The sequence below is a fragment of the Sciurus carolinensis genome, chromosome 4 (assembly GCF_902686445.1).
Source record: "Sciurus carolinensis chromosome 4, mSciCar1.2, whole genome shotgun sequence".
NCBI classification, from domain to species: Eukaryota; Metazoa; Chordata; class Mammalia; order Rodentia; family Sciuridae; genus Sciurus; species Sciurus carolinensis.
This window is the reverse complement of record NC_062216.1, coordinates 99,770,228-99,788,714: the sequence shown is the minus strand read 5'-3', so window position 1 is coordinate 99,788,714 and position 18,487 is coordinate 99,770,228. Positions and strand designations below refer to the sequence as shown.

The following is an 18,487-nucleotide window of genomic DNA, read 5'->3' as shown; positions in this document are numbered from 1 at the left end:
AATGTCAAGGGCTGTGGAATCTGACTGCCTAGATTCATGTTCTAGTTTTACCAACTATTTACACTGTGTGATTTGGAGCAAGTTATTTAATCTGAAAAATGGGTGGGTGTAATAAAATCACCCATGCCATTTGTTTGTTGAAACCCTTAAGTGAGATATAAAGTTGTTCAAAATATGTTAGATTCCCTGTTGTTATAACTATTATTGCTACTCGTTGGTCCAGTATCATAATAACCTACTACAATCCATTTTGTATAAGCACCTTTGCAGATACAGAGGAAGGACAAACATAGTCACAGACTCTAGGAGTTGGCAGTTAATTTTTAATTGCCAAATTTTGTAGTACAGAACATAAGAGCCATAAGAATAGAAAGAAAAGACAACAAGGGCCTGTTTAAAGAAGAAAGTTGTTTGCTACACAGAAAACATAAGGTGGAGGAGAAGAAAATTATTTTCAGGTCAGTGCAGCAACTTGAGAAGTCTGTAGAGATGGGAGGGAAGTATTCATTGGTGTGCAGTGGAGATGGTCCTGATGAAGATGCTGCGAGGAGGGTAGAGTCCCATTATGATGAGAGGTTAAGATGTTAAGACATGCTGGGATATTAATGGTTTGGGTTCTTTTTGTTTGTTTGTTTGTTTGTTTTAGAGAAATAGAATTATTTGTCATATTGCCACCACTGGGTAACAACTCTTATTTGAGAGTTGTGTTAAATAATCATTTGGTCCAGTAATGGTATTTCTATTTCTGACTCCAGTAGACTTTTGACCAAGTGACAAAGTCACTACTTTAAATTGAAATAGCAAAGAAAAATTTCACTGGATAAATTAGAAAGGCAAGGAAAGGCTGGGTGCTGTGGTGCATGCCTGTAATCCCAGCGACTGGGGGGCTGAGGCAGGAGGGTTGTGAGTTCAAAGCCAACCTCAGCAGAAGCGAGATGCTATGCAACTCAGTGAGACCCTGTCTCTAAATAAAATACAAAATAGGGCTGGGGATGTGGCTCAGTGGTTGAGTGCCCTTGAGTTCAATCCCTGGTACCCGCCCCCATCAAAATAAAATAAAATAAAAGGCAGGGAAGACTTTATTCAAGCCTTTTGCAATAGGGATCAAGTAAGAAGAGAGAAATTTAACTCTGGGACTCTGAAGCAAAAGACTGGAGGGATATGAGTACTAGGGTGATTTAATGGGACATTAGCAGGGAGATTGGTCTGTGTGAGTAGGCCTCTGTATTTGCTAATTGACTTTTATTGAAAATAGGCTCCTGCCTCTTTGAGACTGGAAGATAGGGGTACTGTCTTTTTAGATGATTATATTTCAAAGAAATGGTCCACCCAGCTTCTTGAGGAAGATACTTCATGGTTATAGAAGGTTTTTCCTTTGAGAGGAAAAGAAAGAATTTACATTTGCAAGTTTTCTAAAGCAAATGCTATAAGAAAAGTGAGGTCAGAGTCCTGGAGTCAGGAAGAAACAATTCTAAAGTCAGTCAAGTTGAGGTGAACCTTAAAAACATCTATAGAAGACTCTCTTTTAGAAATTTTGTCATGCAGAACCAACATGTGAATGCTGGTAACCCTTTGGAAATACAAATGCATTTGTGTCATTATATATACTATAAACCAAGAGAAAACTCTCCTTTATTTTGTTTCTTTCTGAATTGCAAGTATCTATTGTTACTTTTTTTCCCTTATCAGGGAAAAAAAAAAAAAGAATGCCTCAAGGCCTTCCATCTTTGGGCCATGGTTTAATGTGGAACAGACTTGTATGAGCTATTACAGGTCCCATTGAACTTTCCATTTTCACTGAAGAAACTGTATGAACTTGGAGGCTGCCTTTGTGCTGGCAGTTAGGGTGATTTAGTGTGAACCTCATTGTGTCTGAGTGGTGTTTTACATTCGCTCTCTAGGTCATCTTCATTCAGATGCACAACCTATATAGAATAAGCATTTTAGAAATAGAAAACCTTGTGGATAATCCAACCAATAACAACAGTGGTAGTTAAGCTTACAATTAATTCTATGGTACTTTATTATTTAAATCACTTTCAAACACACAACCTTATTTTGTCCTCCTAGGAAATCACTAAGGGAGGATTTATTTTACAGATGTTGTCCTGGAAATGGTGAGACTTGCCTCTGGGCTTTGGCTCCTAGTTTACTGTCTAGTTAGCAAGTCCAAATAATTTTTCCAATCTAAGTATCTAATCAGCTCAAATTAAGAAAAGCTCCGCTTTTCTTGAGTGATAAGTTGGGACGGTTCTCAAATGTTCAACTTATATTTGTGATATGATTTTAGGAACGGCTTATAATTATTGAAGCTCATAAATCATTTGGGTTCTCTGATTATAGGCACAAGAATTCAACTTGAAGACACACGATTGTTTAAAAATAAAAATTATACTACAAGAACATTAACAAAATTACTTTCATGCTTCTAGAATGGAAACTCGAAAATAGCCTGTACTATTCACAATAAGGAATAATTTTTGAAAAATTCTTGACATGATTTGGAATTTCTTTGAGAAGCTTTCTGTATCTCTGATAATATTGTAATAAATATTTATATGTTAATATCCATCCAAAATGAAACTATTAGACACACCGTGGAAATAGAAAATCAGGAACTGGGCAGAAAATCATGATTTTCAATATTTTATTCTGAAATGGACATCAGAGAACAGTGTTGTAGCCTGGTGACTTATGTTTGCAACACGTTTTCTGTTGTCAGGCAACCCTGCCCAGCCCACTTCTCTCCACTACATGAATCCTTACCAACTGAATGCCTATGGCATGGCGCTGAAAGCCGTGGGAGAAATCGTCCAAGACTATGACAGTGATAAGATGTTCCCTGCCCTGGGTTTTGGTGCAAAGCTGCCTCCAGATGGAAGGATATCTCATGAATTTGCTTTGGTAAGAATATATCAAAGGGATATGATATTTTGAAAAAATAATATATTGACTATTTTAACATTGATTTTCTACTTATTCTTTACTCATTTGTGAACAAACCTTCATGACCATAGAGTCAGCTCTATTTTGGTAAATAAATAACTTAAGAGTGTGATCTTAATGGGAAACAAAGATAAATTAGATGAGTAAATCTAACTGAAGTATTTCTAATTTATAAATAGGAGGTCTCTTCCATTTCTGTTGCTTCATAACAGACATACCTAAAACTTAGAGGCATAAGACAGCAACATTCCTTTATGCTCACAATTTGTGGGTCAGGGATATGATGTACAGTAGGACATTTCTCCTTTTCAATATCGGGAGCCTCTGCTACTATGACTTGAATGGCTTAGAGTTGGCTGGAAATGTCAGGCTAGGACCATTCTTCTGAGCTTCATTTCTTCCTATTGGTTGAATTCCTTGGTTCTTCTCTGTGTCAGGTCTCCTGGGGTGCATGTGTCTTCTACTATGGCTTCTTTGTCCAAGTTCACGTCCAGTACCTAAGCAGAGATAGCTGAAAGGGCTGGGGATCCCTGGACATCTTTTCCCTTTTACATCAGGCCTATCCATGTGGTTGTGGCAGGTTTCATTCTTGTATAGTGGCCTCATGGTGGCCACATTGCCCAAAGTGAGTATTTAAGTCTGAGAAGGAAACTCCAGAACTATTCACAGCATAGGCGAAGGAGACCCAGAATGTTTTATTTCTGTCACATTCTATTGTTTATGGAAGTTACTAAGGTCAGCCGCAGTTTAAGGTAGGGGAATTAATTTTCACCTCTCAGTGAATGTATCAAAGAATGTCTGGCTATCTTAATTACCACCTTTCTTCACACCTAAGAAAAGGAATGACTGTGTTAAACTAAATGAAGCTTATTAATTTTTCTTATGTTACCTCTCATCCTATGTGTGATTTTTTTTCTCTTTTTCTCTAATTCTCTTGTTTTCTGCTTTGCCTTCATCCACATTCATTCTGTGTAACTACACCAATGTGGATATAAACTGCTGAGGAAGGATTTTTTAATTTGCATTTTAATCTGTTCTTTGATCCCAAAATAACACTTATAGGATAGAGATTGCTATGGTTCAGATGGGTTCTCTCCAAGACTCTGGTGTTGCCAATGTAATAGCATTAAAAGGTGGGGCCTTTGAAAATTTAAGAATTGATTAGACCTTGAGGGTCTAATGGGATTAAAACCCTAATAAAAGAAACTTTAGCCCTTGGTCTCTTGCCCTTCTGCCTCTGTCATATGAGGACATAGCATTCTTCATGTCTGTAGGATGTCCTCAGCAGACAACCAAACATGCCAGAGCCTTGACCTTAGACTTCCTACTCTTCAGAAGTATGAGACACATTTTGTTGTTATAAATTACCCAGCTTTAGCTATGCTGTTGTCATGACACAAGATGGACTAAAACAGAGCTCTTTAAGCTTTATGGAAAAGAGTCTCCCAAATTGATGATGAGAGCAACAATAATTATGTCAATGGTGATGATAATCTCTCTATTTTACATCACTATTATTTTTTCAAGAACCTTTTATTTTCTTAAGTAGGTAAAACAAACTGGGGTTAAGTGGTCTTGATTCAGTGAAATGGTATTTGATTTGGGACTCCATAATTACTAAGTATCGAGGATATACTCACTATCTCATGTAATCTTTGTAATTCCTGAGAGTTAGTTGTATCATGACAGATGCATTACACTACTCCTATTGACTCTGTGAGGAAAGTGCCCTGCAAGAGTTGTATACCTGAAACTCAGAGGCTTAGAAATTAACCAGAGTTCCAAAGGATAGGACTTGAACCCAGTCAGTCTTTTCTCAGGATCTGGGCTCCTACTACCAAACCGTAACCTATGAAAGCACTGTCATCCTACCACTTAGATGCATACTTTATCAACACAAGGATATTTCCAAAGCTTTGATATGATTTATTTCATTTTCCCCAAATATGTTTTGAAAAGAGTATTTTTACATTTTTGTTTCTGTACTTATTCTTACTTTCCTATTCTATCACCCAGACACTTTCTGGAAAGGTTGCTGCAGGGTTTAATTCTTTCTTCCATGAAATAGCCCACATGTCACACTCTCAGTGTCAAATAAAAATGAGTATCTGTTTGGATTTTGTTGTGTCTTAGAGAATTAAAATCTCCCAGAAACTTATAAAACCATGAAAATCATTCATGTGATCCTAAGTCTTAAGTGCCTCAGGAAAAAGGTCATGAGCTATTTTAAAGCCTAGGAAAAGGAATAATTGTGTTAAACTAAATGAGGTTTATTAATTTTCCTTCTACACATTTCTTTTCACCCTTGTGTATAATTTTTTTTTTCTTTTCTCTCTCCTGCTTGTCTTTCTGCTTTTTTTCTACCTCTATATTCATTCCATGTAGGCAAATCTATACAGGTATCTACTTCTAAGGAAAGTTTTTATTATTATTATTATTTTTTTTTAACTTAAGCTTTTTTTCCTAACCCAATTCGACTCTTTCAGGATAGATATCATACTCCCTGGAATCTATGAAGCCTAGTCTCCCCAACTGGTGATAAAAATAATGGTTATTTGGATGGTGATAATCTGAATGCCTCCATTTAGTATTACATAACAATGGCATTACTTTATTTTTTTTCCAGCACCCTTTTGCTTTCTTGGATAAGTAAAACTAATAAGGATTAAGGAGATATTTTATTTGATACCTGCTAATGTATTACATTGACCTCATCCTAAATCACTGTAATGTATGTATAAGTACCAAACATGGCAAATATAAAAACTTGAGTCCTGTGTCAATCTGACAATGACTGAATACCAGTATTAACAAATCCTCATATCTCTATGGTAAGAATATATGATGTATATTTACTGCCAATATAGTGAGTTAGTGACATATAGTGAGATCTATATATAGTCATTATTTCACCAACTCAATTTTTCAAATGGCAAAGGAGGCATGTTTGAAAATGAATAATCCCTAGTGAGTGATTTTGGCTAGCACAGATGTCAAAATTGAGCTTTGGTTTATCCACAAAGTCTCAGGTAAACCCAGTCTTTCATGTGAAACATGTATAAGAATAGATACTATGGCTAAAGAAAAGGGAATGGAAAAGAAAAGAAAGAATTTCCTACAGTTTTAGCACTTCTGGTTGTAAAAAGAGTGAGTCATCTCTCTCCTCTCTTTGTAACTTTTGATGACTCCTTGTGGGGCTATTCTAAAAGGCAATCATGTGGAGTTCTAGAATAATATTTCCAATGGGCATGTGGCCAGGGCCCTTTAAAGAGAGTCTTCCACATTGATCAGCAGAGAAATGCTGCCCCTGTCCAATTGATAGCTGCTTCTAAAAGTCTAAAGCTCTTGCATACCTTTCACTTATTTTAGCACTTAAATAAATCTGTACATTTTAATGTTTACATGTATGTCTTTCTTCCAGCTAAACACTAACAATTTAATAACCAACAGTCTATACATAAAATGGAAGCTCAAAAGATGTTTGCTGGTTGAATAAAAGGAATAATTCTCCCAGATTTTTCCCATAGTAAAGAAAATCTCTGAGTAGCAACAAATACATTTCATAGCACAGCAACAGCTTCTCTTTGGTGTCTATCAGCTTCTTAACCCTGCTGAAAACTGTTACAGGCTATAGGCAGCAATAGACACTATGGGTTTCTTGCATGGAATGGAATTCAAATCCCAGTAGGATTCCTGAGGTAGCCTTGGGAGGGAAATGCATGAGACCTTGGACACTTCCAGTCAGGTAGGTTTCTGTGGTGGGATTATTTCTCATTTGACTTCAGTTCTCCATACTTTTCTACATATTTACAAGTTAACATTTATAATTTTATAAACTAAAAAGTTATTAATTAAAAAGAAATTATGCAGTAGGGCATCCTTTGCCTTCTTCATTAATAACAGAATTAAGTGCATTTAATATTAAAAACATCTAGTTTTACTTTTATGCCAGAGTCACACATAAATCCATTCCAATTTCTTTTAACAAGCAAAAATTGATTCCATATATAATTAAAGCAATTAGCTTTTAAACAGACCCCCCCAAAAAAATAAAAAACTTTTTAACTCATTACAATTTTACCATTAAGAGCAAAATCTCCTTTGGGTAGCTGTGAACTATTTAAAATAATCCTGATATAATATAGAGCATACACAAAAAAGAAGATATGACTTTATGTTATAAAATATTCTCATTATCATCCAAGGCATTTGGAGAAACCATACAGCATCTTATGCTGTTAGGAAGAATTCAGAAATAAAAGCTTTAAACTATCCATGTAATGAATAGTGTTCAATGATTATTTTCCCACTACCAAAAGAAAAAAACAGGAACCTTAATGTAATTTCAGTTCTAGAGGAATAAAAGGGAATAGTCTCATAGAAATATAAACCCCCAGTAAAATGTTAAAATGCTCATCAAAAAGTAGTTCCGAACTATCCTAGTTTGTAATTGTTCCCTTAAGGCAGATACATACTACATTTTTATATGTCCAGAATTGGTAATGAGTTTTAATTTTAATTAGCTTCATATCTTATCAAGGGAAAAGAGCACCATAAAATCTTACTTAAAGGAAGGTTAAATAGGTCAGCTCAGATTAACATCAAAACCAACCATCAACTGCTTTGTGCTAAATGTTAAACTTTTACATTTTAATTTCAGACAATGTGTGTAACCAATTTCATAATATACAGAAATCTTTTATAATTTTTTATGTAAAACATTGTGAGAGTTAATTAAAAAATGAAGAAGAAACAATAATAAAAGGATAAAATGAATAAAATTCCTTTCCTTACAAATGACAAAATTGAAGTCCTTGGTAACATCTAGCTGGGTTTCCAAGTTCTCCAGCTTTGCAAAAGGTTTAGGGTTTCATAATGTGGTGATGTAATGGTACACAGTGTGACTCTACTTTGTGTATAACCAGAGAAATGAAAAGTCGTACCCCATTTGTGTACTGAATTCAAATCTTGGATCTCACATTTGTGTTATATAACTTTGGGCAAACTATGATCTAAGTGCCTCAGTTTCCTTATCTATAAAGGAGGGATAATAGCAGTACTTTAAGCTATCTTTTTACAAGTTATTATAAAAAATTACATATGTAAATACTTTAAACCTTGGCGTATAGAATTCAGCACATTTTAATTATAGATTACCAGTTACTTGTGATTTTTTAAGATAAAAACGCTCATGCCAAAATTATTGCTAACTGTGCTTAAATGTAGTTACTGTCACTATGTTTTAAAATATAACTACAAAATTTTCCATATGCCCCTCTTCCACAGGTGGAGCCTAATTCCCCTTCCCTTGAGTGCAGGCTATACTTAGTTACTGGTTTCTAGCACATAAAGTAGAAGTAATGGTATACCACTTTTTAAAATAGCTATGAAAGGCCTTGAGCTTTTGTCCTTGCTCTCTCTTGAATCACATGTTCTAGGGGTAGGTAGCTGCCATGTTGTGAGAAGCAGCACTGGGAGAGTTGATCTGGGCTCTGATGGGCAGCCTTGTGAGTCTTCTTGGAAGAAGATCCTTCTGCCCCTATCAGGCATTTAGATAACTGCAGCCCTGATCAGCATTTTGACCTCATGAAAGCTCCTGCTCAAGAACCACCCAGCTGAGCAGTTTCTGGATTCTCCCCACATGTGAGACAATAATTGTTTATTGTCTTATGCCAGTATACAAAATGGCACAACTTTGTACATGATTTGTTATATAGTAATGAATAACACATGGTCTTATTATTCTTATTTCTGGAATGTGAACTAGGGGAATTAAATGGAATAATGACAAGAGCATGGAAGGTAGATAAAGCTCTGTGAGGTGTCCATCTGGGTACCATCCCCAGAATCAGAACTCATTAGTAGCATATCTATTTCCCTTGAACAACATGCATATGTTTCTTCAAATATTTTTCCTTTTACTTTGTCTTGATGTTTCCCACTCCAAATTATAATCCCTCTGATCCCTTCTCTATTTGGAGTTTTCAGTTATAACCTGAAAATTGTACATGTGGTATATATTTTACATTTTTCCTTCTTTCAGTTAAAACTATTTGAGGTGACACATTTTTTTAATGCATGTTCACTGCATACATTTTTTGAAAAAATATAGAATAGGCTAAAGAATGAAATTAAAATCACCAGTTATTTAACCATCCGGAGGTAACCACTATTTTGATTTTCTTCTTTTCAGAATTTCAATATATTCATCTCTACCTTTATATCAATATGTGTGAAATTAAGATAGTATTAATTTTGGACTATATGATATTTTGTTTCTCTTAAGATTATTTTGAATTTTCCTCTGTGTGCATTTTATATCAATATATTATTGACCACTTAAGTTATTGTATTTTTGTTTTCATAAAGTCTATAAAAGAGTATTTTTTCAAAGTAACTTTATGTCTATGTGTATTATTCCCTTTTTTTCAATTGCTCTTCACAGAGACATTACCATTTTTTTTTTTTTCATTTTCTTTTGGTACTGGGGATTGAACCCAGGAGCACTTAACCACTGAGGCCACATCCCCAGCCTTTTTCTATTTTTTATTTTGAGTCAGGATCTTGCTAAGTTACTTAGGGGCTCAATGAGTTGCTGAGGTTTCTTTGAACTTGTGATCCTCCTGCCTCAGCCTCCTAAACTGCTCATATTACAGGCCTGCACCACCATACCTGGCTAAGACATTAATTTTTTACTTTTATTTTTCCCTGTAACTTTCTACAGAATGGCAACCCCCAAAATCCCTATTGTGATGGCATTGAAGGGGTCATGGAGGCCTATTATAGGAGTCTGAAATCTGTACAACTGTATGGGCCAACCAACTTTGCTCCTGTAATTAATCATGTAGCAAGGTAAGTATAGAATACATAAGGTATTTATGGTAGTGTAATGGATGATGGTATTTTTGGAATGACTCCACACATCAAAGTTGCTTTCTTTAATATACCACCAAGAAAGTGAGGAAAAAGTTAAAATGGTAGAGTCCACATCAAGTTATCAGGATACTTTGCTGAGAGCTTTCATAAGAATGTTAAGTGAAGAAACATGCACTAAGTTATGTTAGGACCTGTCTTTGTTGAACGAAATGGAATGTTTACTTTGAAAAAACATTCATGAGAGCAATAAAATGACTGATGGTGAGCTCAACTATGTTAGTCATTCATACCTAATGTCATATTCCATAGTAGCATATAGAAGCAATAAGAGACTGAATTCAATTAAGACAATGATTTGGAACTTTCTGTGATATATAGGGCACACTATTTTAACTTCTGAAATTAATATAGTAGCTAATTTTATAAATTCCCAGAACTCTACCTGTATATAGTACATAGTACTGAGATCAGAATATAATTGCTTATGACTCCAACTGCAGGTTTTAGAGAAAATGTTTAAATGAAAAAATCAATTTATACTTATTTACCATTTTGTTCATTAATGCAAAAATGAGTTAGATACCACTTTTCAAATCACTAAAAAGTTTGACTTGAGCCAATAGCAAATTGTATGAAGCTTTTTGAGATAATCAAAAAGGAGTATCTCTTATATCCTTTCAAATATGTAGCCAGAACTTGAAAAAGTACTTCATTCTCACCAGTTTATCAGTGTACAAAGGCCATATGAAACCCCAGTTCTCTGAAGGTTCTGTTACTTTACCACCCTCCCTGCTGGACATGACTAACAATTGTAATGTGCTCCACTTTCCATTATCTGGGACATGGACAAGATACTAACGTGCCCCTGTACCCAAGGCTGACCTCCATGGACCTCCCCAGGGGGACTCCACCTCAGAATGACAGTGATATATTGAGCATAACTCTCTGAATTTTAGCTTGGATTTTTCCAACATTTTATCTGTAATGTGTGCTAAAATGTGAATTTCACATCTCAACCTTGAATGTACTCAAACAAAAACAATTTAGTTATATAATGATACTTATTATTACCTCATGTTTTCTCTGTTTCTATGGTATGCTATTCTTTTCTGTTCCTAATTCAGATTTTGACCCCCCAAAAATTCATTTCACAATACACTACTAGGTCATTACCGTACATTTAAAGACATATCCTATCTTATTATACTAGCCTATGTAAGAAATGTTATGTATACTGTATTTTCCTAGTTTATTGATGATTTTCAAATAAAGCAGAATCAATATATGTTAGTGTGAGGTAAATTTTAATTGATTCACATTACCAAACAGATCACTTTTTTACAAAAAGATAAAACAAAAATTGTAGGACTTGTTTTGCGTGAATTCCTGCTACTTATTATAAATGTTCTCATCAGTGTTTACAAATTTATTTTTTAAATTTTCTTGTCCTGGTACATCTCCAGGACAGTTAAAAAGTTAAAATTACACACACAAGATTTCTTGATGCCTTTGTATATTCTGAGTATTCTATTTCCATTTTATGTTTTGCCCAATATTTTGTAAATGCTAGCTAAAGCATTTAGACTCTTTGAAAATAAGCTATGATCTAATAATTCTTTATTGTTATTATTTGAATGGATTAAAGTAAGAAAAACAATAAAAGATGGCTTTTATGAATCATCATTTCTTTCCAGCACAATAGGAAGTGCTATGTATCCATTTCTTATTACAGATTTGTAAAAGAAATGCCTTTATTCATTCCCTTATCTTTAAATGTTATATTTATTTTAAAACTTTTATTAAAACATACAGAAACTTTCTCAAGTTTACTTTATCAAGGTACTTTTTATTTCTGTATCAAAAGAAGTGCCATATTTAAAGTGGGTGTGACCTTTACTTATATAAAATTTCTTATTCATTTCATCACTCTTAAATGCATTTCTACAGTACTTAGCACCTTGTCTATCATATAGGTGGTAAGTAATCAACAAATTCCTAATACAAGAATTCTGAGTACACTAACATTGCCATTAAAAATTGCTTTTAGTTAAGAAAATATTTATATATGCTTTGTCCATTTGCCTGAATTTTTTTGAACCTTCAAATGTATATTTCTTAGATGAGTAAAAACTTAGTGGCTTTTTATCTTTTCTATTGGCATTTTTGAAGAATATTTATTCTTCTTAAGAATGGCTTTAAGCACATGCTCATTTTGAGGACTGATCTCTGTGTAATAAGACTAATGACATAAGATTAGTGGGATGACAAGAATATGAAATATATAAGGTTCAAGACATCAAATTTGTAACATTTGAAGGGGTTGTTTATATGCTTTTCTGAGGATTTCCAACCCTCTGCTTCTGATTTTCTGCTTTCTCACCTTTTTTCCCCAAAACTGTACAAGGATCAATATTTAAAATAATGTAAAAATCCTACTCAACATCTATTAATGCCCTGTCAAAAATCTAAGTGTAGGTATCTCAGTTAGGCATTCAAGAACTTCCAATATCCAGCCATCACCCATACATCTGACTCCTTTTTCCTCCACATTCTTCCAAATGTGCTACAGTTCAGTCACAGTGAATCATTGCTTCTTTTGATCTGTGGTATCATTCCATATGTGTGTTTATCACACTTTTCTCATTTAATGCTGCTGCATTGTCACATGTAAGTAGATATTTTTCACATTGGAGGTGGGAACTGTTCATTGTGATTGAATTACATATTTATGTGAATATACACAATACTTTTCATATACTTAGAAATCCATATCTGTTTGTTTAATTAGCTGAATATTATACTTATGAATGCAACTTAATTAATTAGCAAGATTATAATTGGAAATGAAAGTAACTTTTAAATGTAAATGCTTAGTCTATCTTAATCACCTATGGAAAATGTGATTGTGATTGATACCTGCCCTGTCAGATTTCTGCAACAAATAAGAGACATGTAGAGTTAGATATAGAAACTCTGGTAATACTGAATTTCAGCTGATACTGCTTTCTTAAAACAGAATTCTCTTTCTCTAGGAAACCAGTTTTTGCTCTTAACCCATTGTGTCCCAAGTTTTCAAATCTGGGAATGTTGCAATGAAATTGACACAGGTACATTAAGATAGGTTAGAAATGATAACCTAAAGCTTAAATATATTATTGTGTTAATTAATATTATAATATATTGTGATATAATTATATGCTTATTGTTATATAATTATATGTATGTAATTATATTACATATTATATCTAAGAGTTTATACATGTACCAAATCTGGGACAATAGGATAAAACAAGTTATGGCCTTCAACTAGTTGAATGAATTTCCTTCACATAAAAGTCATTTGATCGTAGATGTTAACCACATCTACAAAATGCCTTCACAGCAATGCCTAGATTCTCATTCAATTAAATAACTGGGTTTCAAATCTAGCGAAGTTGACACATAACACTAATCATCATATCTCCCAAAAGAAGAAATGTATTACCATTGTGTTGTAAATTGAAAGCAAATTTTGAATTCAGAGAAGTCATTTCAGGGCTTCCAGTAATGAGCTTTAATAAGTGCCTAATGTTTATCACATTATGTTTAAAGGTCATTAATTAATAATAGTAGGGAGAATATATGAAGGAAATTATATGTGTATAGATATGCAGTTTGAGTAAAATGTAGTTTTAACTATCCCATGATTAATCTCAGTTTCTTCTTGGCTATACTACCATTTTTCATTGTTTTTTTCAAAAGTTTCAATTCATCCAAATTTTTTTATCAATAATTTTAAATTTTCTGAGATGAATTTTATGTGTTGGTATATTTTTTAACAGCTTAATACTTCAAAAACAAAGGGTTACACCAATGAAAAGATCAATTATCTTTTCACACTATCATAAAATTTCACTGTTTTCTTCACTTGATGTAGATAATATTCACTGTTTCCGATTAGGCATTTGTTTCCTGTGCCTAATGAATTACTTGTTTTGAGGCTCTAACATTTCTATTTTTAAGGGGGATCTGGCTCGGCATGGTGACATATGCCTGTAATCTCAGTTGCTCAAGAGGCTGAGGCAGGAGGATCACAAGTTCAAAGCTGCCTCAGCAACTTAGGGAGGCCCTAAGCAACTTAGGGAGACCCTGTCTCAAAATAAAAAATAAAAAGGGCTGGGAATGTAGCTCAGTGCTTAAATGCCCCTGGGTTCAATCCTGGTACCAATAAAAAGAGGGATCTATCAATTTCTGTTCTGTTGGCTTTTTATATTTATTATTTCCTGATATTGAGAACATTCCAGAATCTAGACAACCAGCTAAAATTAATTTTCATTTTTTGAAAAATAACATTTTTTACTTTGGAATTTACAAATTAATTTAAAGAATGTATTACATTTTATCTCTTCCAAATGAACAATAATAATAAAATCAAAACAATCATTATTGAACCCATGCATTATCTCAGTGTTGCAGTATGGATTATCTCTTTTAATCTTCATAAAAACTCTAGGAGATTGTAGTAGTGTTATTGTTCCTGTTGTGACAGTAGTCAAGTGGGTATGGGGAGTGACAAACTGGTGGAGCTAAAATTCTGAAGTCTGACTTCAACTCAGTCCGTTCTGACACCTTGCCTCTTTAAAATTTTTATCACTGCTGCAGAGGTAAAGTTGCAGGAAGTGAAGCAGGGCTACCTGTCTTGTGGATGTATTTGGTCATTTCATTATGCAGTCAAAAATAGTTTGGGGTGACAACTTGGTAACAAAATTTATGGTTACTTTGTGTTGAAATATTTAAATGCATGCCTCCCTTTACTGGATGGTAAGGAGATTTAATCAATTGTATAAATCATAACAGTTCCTTAGTAAAACATCCCTGAGCCAATTTCTTAACTTGTCTTCATGTCTTCTCCATTCCTGTGAACTAATAATAAGTTGAAAGAATATTTCACAAAAATGAACCTATAATTTATGAGCTTTTATGTGAACAATTCTATCAAGAAAACTTTGGTAGAAACTCCAAAGAAATATGTTTGAATCCCACAACCCTGATGAAGCTAGATTTTTCTCTCAGATTGATCATGGTAATATTAATATATAAATTATAGATTGGCTGTATTTGAGAAAAGGCAGTGAGGTGGCTTTTAATATAAGTTTTAATTATGAGTTTACTGAAAGATTCATCATCAGGTTCTATTAAGGAACACACTTCTGAAAGACTTTTAAAACATGATTTGGATCTACCACCGCATGTATCGGTGTCACCTCCTGGAAGAGGGATCCAGGTGTGGCCAGCATAGGCTTTCTAGTTCACACATTTCTGTAGGATATTAAGTATGCTACAGTACTTAAGCAATATTAAGTAACACTTTTAAAGTAAAAGGCTAAATTAGAAGTGGTAGTACAGTTGGATTTGCATGATATTTAGATTTATTTACAAATTGGGACAGTATATCACTGTATAGGGCAAATGCCATAGAAACAATGAATACGTTTAAAAGATTAACTTGTAGTGCTGATTGTGATAAAGACTCAAATGGATTAGATGCTCTTATGTAAAATGTAATTTATTTTCAAATTGAATGTATCTAGTGGTGGAGGGAGCCACATGATAAAAAAATGCATCTTTCTACAGCATAAATTTTCCTCCAAGTTAAGAAATATAAAACATTAATACAAATGTATGCATACTACAAGTGCAAAATTCCTATGAAATTGGAAGGTAAAACAGCAAATTTAAGAGAAATTCCCAGTTTACTATGATCTGCTTCAATCACTCTTCCCTATTGTGGTATAAATATGGTCCCCTCTTTCACATACATTCTGGAGAATCAAAAGAAAATCAGTTAAGCTACTTGAAGTGGTATTTTTGTTGACTGTTTAACATTCAACTTTCTGCTTCAGAATCATGGCCAGTAAGAATGCTTTAAAAAAAATGTTTGCTATTTAAATATTAAAATTGAATTTCTACGGGAAATTGTCAGATTTCTTTAAAAGATTAAGAAAATAGGTTCCTAACTGCTTTGGATTGTTTCCCATTGGTTGTAGTACCATCAAATTAATGCACATTCCTTAATATCCAGCAGCAGTTGTTCATATTCTCTTCATCAATCTAGAAAGTTACCAGTCATTTTATTAGGAGCATGAACACATATTAGTTTCAGGAGTACCTGAGAAACTTTTAAAAATATTTTTATTATTCATATGGTTGTTAATTCTCCTGTCTGAAAAATAAAATGTGCTCTGGGATAATGTGCTATTTGTCTGTCCCAAAACCTGTTCAAATAGGATCCCTTAGGGTCCCGCAGGTTGGAAGGAATTTCATTGACCAATCAATGGAATATAATTCAGTGATTCTGATCTAGTTGATAATTTTTTAGGAACTTTGACTGTGGTCTTCCTGTTCACTATTTTGTCTCCTACAAGTGCCAGCCAATGTTTGCTCATTAGTGGACTGTGTACCAGTCATGCACAGAACTCATAAAAATTATCCAGTTGACAAAGTTGATTACATATCTGAAATGCAGAACAGGAAAAGAAAAAATATAGTAAAATAGAGCAATTTCATAAAATTTGCCTCTACGTTATTATTTGGTAAGATTCTGATAAACATGGAGCACTAGAATGTTACTATTTTATATGTAATTTTTACCTTATTATAATTTTTCTTCCCATTTCTCATCAATTAAGCATTTATTAAGAACTTGAACTGTGGGTGTGTCAAAAGACATGTCTTCTACTACAATTTTTTATTGAAGCGAAATTTCTATTCTATAAAATTAACCATTTTAACACATACATTTTAAAGGTATTTAGTATATTCAGTGTTGTCCAACTATCACCTCTATGTTGTTCCAAATAAAACTCATTTTATTATTGCTGTAACTTATAGAATCCTGTTATATGTTGAGTACCATACATGCAATTTCTTTATGAGTTCATCCAATTATACACAGTGTGTTATCTGATTTTTCAAGATAACTAATGTTCAGACACCTCACATAATTTATTGAAGATCATAATGTGTTGCTTAGTCAGACTGTCTTTTTCCAAAACCCTGTGTATCCCATTGTGCTAAATCAACCCCATCTTGGTAAAAATTTCATTAATAAACAAACTTCTAAGGCATCCATATATTTCTGTGTGCTGGCAGGCACTAAGGTTGCTGGCATTCCAGTGTGTTATTTCAGAAAAATGTTTACATGAGAGTTTGCATTGTGTAGGCTTCTAACATGTTTAAATATTTTCTCAGGATGAAAAGGTTTGTTCTGTCGTTATTTAGCAACCATCATGGAGAGATAGACTGTTTTATTTACCATGGTATTCCTTACTTTTACAGATACGCTTCTTCTGTGAAGGATGGTTCCCAGTATTTTGTGCTCCTGATTGTGACAGATGGTGTTATCTCAGATATGGCTCAGACCAAGGAGTCCATAGTTAATGTGAGTAGGGGTCTGGAGTCTTGGGCTAAGCAACAGTGTGGGGGCCACTTAGGTTGAGAACAGAATCTATTTTAGGTAACTTAACAGTGAAATAAAATCCTACACTTTTTCAGCAGAGTGCCTTCTTAACCTTATCCAGGTAATTCATGTACATCTTTACCATTGATCCATAAGGACAAGTCTGGGTGAATAGTTTAACTGACACGAAATTCTTGCCTTAAAAACGGAAAGAAAGTAGCAGTATTAGCTTTGTGTGCATCAGCGTGTTTACCTCTGTTAGTTGATCTACATATATGCAAATTTATGACTTGTAAAGATTATTTCTGAACATTTGCATTCCAGTTACAGAATTGTGCTGGCTAATTCTGTAGAACTGAATAGAACTGGACTTGATTTAAAAACCATCCTGCTCATTTTCATTTTTAATTTTATTTTTAGTTTTTATTACTATGTATTTTTAAAAAATTTTTTGCAGTAGTGGGAATTAAATCCAGGGATGCTTTACCACTGAGCTACATCTCTAGTCCTTTTTATTTCTCATTTGGAGATAGGATCTTGCTAAGTTGCTAAGGCTGGACTCGAATTTACAATCCTCCTTCCTTAACCTCCCAGGTTACTTTGATTACAGATGTGCACCACTGTGCGCTACTTCTATACTAAATTGTCTATAAAAGTCTGTATTTACTAGGTGATAGTCTATTAAATCATACCCACTGTTACTCACCTTCTTTACCTAGGCTTAGCAGGATTGACACAATATAGACAAAAACCACAGAGAAATACAATTAAGTGTTTGGTATAAAGAAAAAAAAACAGTTACATATGGGGAAAATCAAAGCTTTATAGATTTTCTTAGAAAAAAGCAAACATAAAAAGGTAGTAAAGTCATACAAATTTATGTATTTATGTGTTTTTAACTAGACATGCTTGGATGGAATTTATCTTAACTTCCTTGATCCTCTGGTCAGTGGCATTAGTTTGCACTTTAAAATATGGACTTAGTAATTTAGGCTAGAACTAGCAGGACATGATGCACTGAGAAACAATTATTCATAATTTACTGACCTTCAAACTGAAAATGTGTTTGCTATAGAGTGCTATCTATTTGTTGCTGGATCTCACCTTCTTGCCATTTAATTATTTAAGGTGATAATATAAATTAAGTAATACAGGTGATGGAAAAACATCAAACATTTAGTATTCCTCACAATTTCCTAGATATTTAATACATAATTTAAGAATACT

At 33.7% G+C, this 18,487-nt stretch overlaps 1 protein-coding gene across 1 annotated transcript in view; it reads left to right on the top strand.

Annotated features, from left to right (window-relative positions):
* The window catches only part of Cpne8 (copine 8), a 194,091-nt gene that overhangs the window by 160,508 nt on the left and 15,096 nt on the right, over positions 1-18,487 (top strand). The window contains exons 16-18 of the mRNA XM_047550827.1: positions 2,723-2,904; positions 9,671-9,798; positions 17,140-17,242. Coding sequence (XP_047406783.1) covers positions 2,723-2,904; positions 9,671-9,798; positions 17,140-17,242 — 413 coding nt within the window. The remainder of the gene's footprint in view (positions 1-2,722; positions 2,905-9,670; positions 9,799-17,139; positions 17,243-18,487) is intronic.